The 4,401-nt window shown below is 37.6% G+C and overlaps 1 protein-coding gene across 1 annotated transcript; it reads left to right on the top strand.

The window, feature by feature from the left end:
• Positions 1–603: 603 nt before the first annotated feature.
• LOC104092498 (uncharacterized) lies at positions 604–1,887 on the top strand. The gene is made up of 2 exons (XM_070196614.1): positions 604–1,183; positions 1,325–1,887. The coding sequence occupies exons 1-2, from the start codon at positions 604–606 to the stop codon at positions 1,885–1,887; spliced, it is 1,143 nt and encodes a 380-aa protein (XP_070052715.1).
• Positions 1,888–4,401: the final 2,514 nt, after the last annotated feature.

Genomic DNA, 4,401 nt, shown 5'->3' with positions numbered 1-4,401 from the left:
CCAGATAAATTAATTAGACAATTTAAGTGAAAAACTCAATGAGATTGTTAGCTAACCCATAGCTCTAGAATATTCACTTACATTGAATTCGCCTTTAAGCTTGTCGTTATTTTCTTTAATCTCTTAATTTATTACTCTAGATTATATTTTAGTTAAATATTCATACTTTACGATTCGCTTGAATAGATTAATTGTTTAGTTTAATTTTGTTGATAGTTAATCACAAGTCCCTGTAGGTACGATATCTGGACTTACAATCCTATATTACTTGTCGACCACGTATACTTGCGTGTGCATTTGGGAGCAACATGTAACGATTTAACCAAGCAAGAAATCAAATCAGTTTTGGGTAAAAAGTTTCGTGAAACACTCACGAAAGGAGAATTAATGTGGTATTCTCTTTTACATAAAAACTTCATTGATTCTTTTGCTGAGCTTGCAGATTCATTTATAAATGCACATTCGGGATCTCAGAAAGTTGAAAAAAGGATGGAAGAAATCTTTAAGGTAAAATAAGTGAATACAGAATTACTTAGGAAATTCGTAGATAGGTTCCAACGGGAGAGGCTGATGTTACCTCGAGTACCTGATAACTGGGCAGCTATGGTATTCACAAGCAATTTAAACGAGAAAAGTTCAGAAGCCACGAGCAGGCTAAAAGAAAGTTTGCGAGAATTTCCTGCAACATCTTGGAACGATGTGTACAATAGGTACAGTACGAAGCTGCAGATAGAAGAAGATACGGTTGCACAACCAAAGGCTAATGAAAGAACAGGATCGAGACGTTCAAAATCAGAAAAAAGGACTGGAAAGAACAAGTACAAGCCTTACATAGGACCTGCGGGGCGAGACTCTCGGTCAAAACAAGAGAGCGTACGATTTGACTCAAGATCAAGGAAAAAAGATACGAGTTCTTCATCTAGATTCAAAAAGAAACAGGATACACGAGGCAACGATTCCAATACACATGCGAAGATTGGAGATTACATCTTTAACGTCAGCACCTCTGAGTTGGTAGCAGTTTTAAGAGGTATGGAAGATAAGGTGCGATGGCCTAAAGAGATGAGATCAGGTCCGAGCAAAAGGAATCCAGATTTCTGGTGTAAATTTCACAACGATCATGGCCATAGAACAGCAGATTTCAGATTACTACATGGAGAAGTCGAGCATTTGTTGAAGCAAGGTTATCTAACTGACCCGTTCAGCGAGAAAGGAAGACAATCATACATGAAGAACAGACAATAATCTCCGAAACCTCCATCACCAAAAAGAACAGTCAATATAATATTCGGGGGAGATGAGGTTAAAAGTGTAACATATATAGCTGCCAGAAAGACGTCAAAAGTCACAGTCACTCATGGGAAGCGTGTTCGCCAAGTCTTGGATGGAGATAGTATAACATTTGATGATGAAGACACGTACGGCTTGTTGATTCCTCATAATGATACAGTGGTAATATCTTTACTTGTACATGATACTAACGTAAACCGAGTTTTAATTGATCCAGGTAGTTCAATAAATATCATTTTGTTAAGAGTGGTGAACGAAATGCAAGCCGATAACAAGATAATTCCAAAGGCACGGTCTTTGTCCGGATTTGATAATTCAAGTGTTATCACAAAAAGAGAAGTTTTGCTCACTACGTTTGCAGAAGGAGTTGTGAAGGATATGAAGTTCCAGGTAATAGACACGGATATGACGTATAATATAATTCTGGGAAGAATGTGGATACACGAAATGGATGCCGTCCCATCTACTTTACATCAAGTTATCAAATTTCCTTCACCGTGGGGGATCCGTCAAATTTGTGGAGATCAACAAGCTTCAAGGAATATCACCTCGGTGGTAGTTTCGAGCATGGTAGATAGTGATACAGATGCGAAATAGCAACTACACTATTCGGTTGAGAACGTTGATGCAAAAACCTCAACTGAAGACATGCCAGGACAGACCGACATTGATTCAAGACCAGGCATCATTCAAGAGCTAGAAGAAAATGAAAATATTAAGACAGCTATTGAAAAACTCGAAGCTATAGTGCTATTTACACATTGGACAGACAGAAAAGTTCACATCGGAGAGAATTTATGTCCAGGAATGAAAGGTAAGTTAATTAAAGTTTTACAAGCTAACGCAGATTGCTTTACTTGGTCGCATTCAGATATGACAGGTATACCTCTAGAAGTGATGGCCCACAAACTGAATGAGGACCCATCATATCCACATGTCAAGCAAAAGAAGAGGAAGCAAGGATCCTTCAAAAATCAAGCAATCCAAGATAAGGTACAAAAGCTTTTAAAAATTAGATCGATATGAGAGGTAAAAAGTACCATGCGTCTTCACTTTTCAACCGAATTTTTGAGAAAGGTATTTCCAAGTTCATGTTTTCATAGGAGCAGCAGTTAACATTTTTTCTACCCAAGCATGAAAGTTGAGAATCTCATAAAAAACTTTCATGGTTGCTGAAAATTGGGAATATGATTACATGAAGTTCTTTAAAGATATATAGACAAAAAAAAAAAATTACGTGCAAAGTTCCACTTCTCCGGAAAGGGCATGTTCTCTTCACCCACTAATCCATTAGTGGGGCAGCAACAAAACGGGCGTACCAACCACGGTCACAATTATTTTCAGGACTAACCAATACTCTCTTACTTCTAGCCACAAGAGAAAAAACTCTTTCACGAAACAATTTAGGGGAGTAGAGATGAAGCAAGTGTCAAAAGGTAAAAGATACGGAAACCAGGCCCAATAAGTAACGAAGGCATACAACAGCCCTCCATAATATTGGACCAATCTGGCCAAGACACACGTTGAAGTAACGACAGAACTCAATGATTACTGGATCAATAAGTGGCTTGAACCCTAAAGTAAAAAGGTAGGTATAAACAAAGGAGAAATTGGCATTATAAGAGGTGATTCTCTAGTTGGCACCAGGGACTAAAACTGGAAAATCTGGTTTCCAGTAATACTCTCGACGAACCAGAGAAAGAAGACCAATAGTGATTAAACTCGGGTAAATATCAACAGGATTGAGGGAGGCTATAGAAGAAACTTGATTTCTCATGATTTCACGATTATTTACAAAAGAAAATTCTTGGGGAACAATTTCTGCAATCATGGGTTCACGTACAGGTTCGTTTAAATCTTTATTCCTAGAAGAAGATCTAAGGGTTAGAGGAGCCCTAGGTCTAAAAGAGGATGGTTTAACAGAACTACTCTGGGAAGAAGAACCATGATTATATATTGAACCAAGGCTACGAAGTCTACCACCTCTCCTACTTCTAGTAGGGGCAGTAGAAGGAGCAATTTCATCAACGATCACAACTTTACGGGAGTCTGGTGTGGTTGAAGACATGGTTATCTAACGAAATATAGAAGGAAGGGTGCAGAAATACAAAGAAGGAGTAATGTAATGGGTACTGAGGAAGAAAGACTCCAAGAAATCAAAAAAGAATGAAGTGTTTATAAGAAGACACGATCCTCATTAAAGTTGGTCGTTATGAAGCGACATAATGGAACAGTCACTTCGTGACTGGCGCAGCTGCAGGAAAAACTCTAAAAAGCATTGAAAAACTGCAGATCCAATCGATGGAAGCCACATGGCGTGGGCATTAAATGGATGTGACGTTCATTGCGTCGATTCTGAAGGAAACATGATGATACTCGAAAAACGGCGGCAAAGAATTTCCGCCATAAAAACTTACCACTTCCCGAATGTACAATTGAGAATATTCAGAAAGTGGGGGGACTATCTGTATTGGTGAAAAAAAGGTCTTACACGTGAAATATTAGTAAGCTGATGAAGCGTGACGCGTGGAACAACGGTATAGTGACAAGTAGCACATTCAATTAATGGAATTAAGAATTCAAGGAAGGCATAGAAGAGACACCCATGAGACAGTACAAAGAAAGAAACTGAGCCTGACAATTGTCAAAGAAGAGGCATGAACGAAATGAATAAAGGTTAAAAAGAGGGGAAGATACATGAACCAGAAGTAAATAAGGAAGGGGGATCAGAACAGTTATAAAGAATCTATAGCCATAAATATGTCAGTAACGGTTATCCATGATAATGGGCAATCAATATATTTAATGCCCATAATGAATCCAAATTAAGTATGGAAACCGTTATGATTGCACGTTCCTATATAAGGTTAAAGAATTTCATTTGTAAGGACAGGTCACAATTACTACTGAAATACATTCATTATTTTCTACTTTATCAAAGTTTCCAGCCTTAATTTTAGGGAATGATCGTTGGTTCTTTCCTTATTTTACTTTGATAATTTTCTCTATTACTCTTGTTATTTTCTATTAAGGAAGTGAAATAAAACTTGGTTATCGGTAACCCATTTTCTTCTAAATATAGAGTTTGATTGTGAAATCTATTTTTTGGTT

The sequence above is a fragment of the Nicotiana tomentosiformis genome, chromosome 3 (genome assembly GCF_000390325.3).
Source record: "Nicotiana tomentosiformis chromosome 3, ASM39032v3, whole genome shotgun sequence".
Classification (NCBI taxonomy): domain Eukaryota; kingdom Viridiplantae; phylum Streptophyta; class Magnoliopsida; order Solanales; family Solanaceae; genus Nicotiana; species Nicotiana tomentosiformis.
This window is presented reverse-complemented; position numbering and strand designations above follow the sequence as displayed.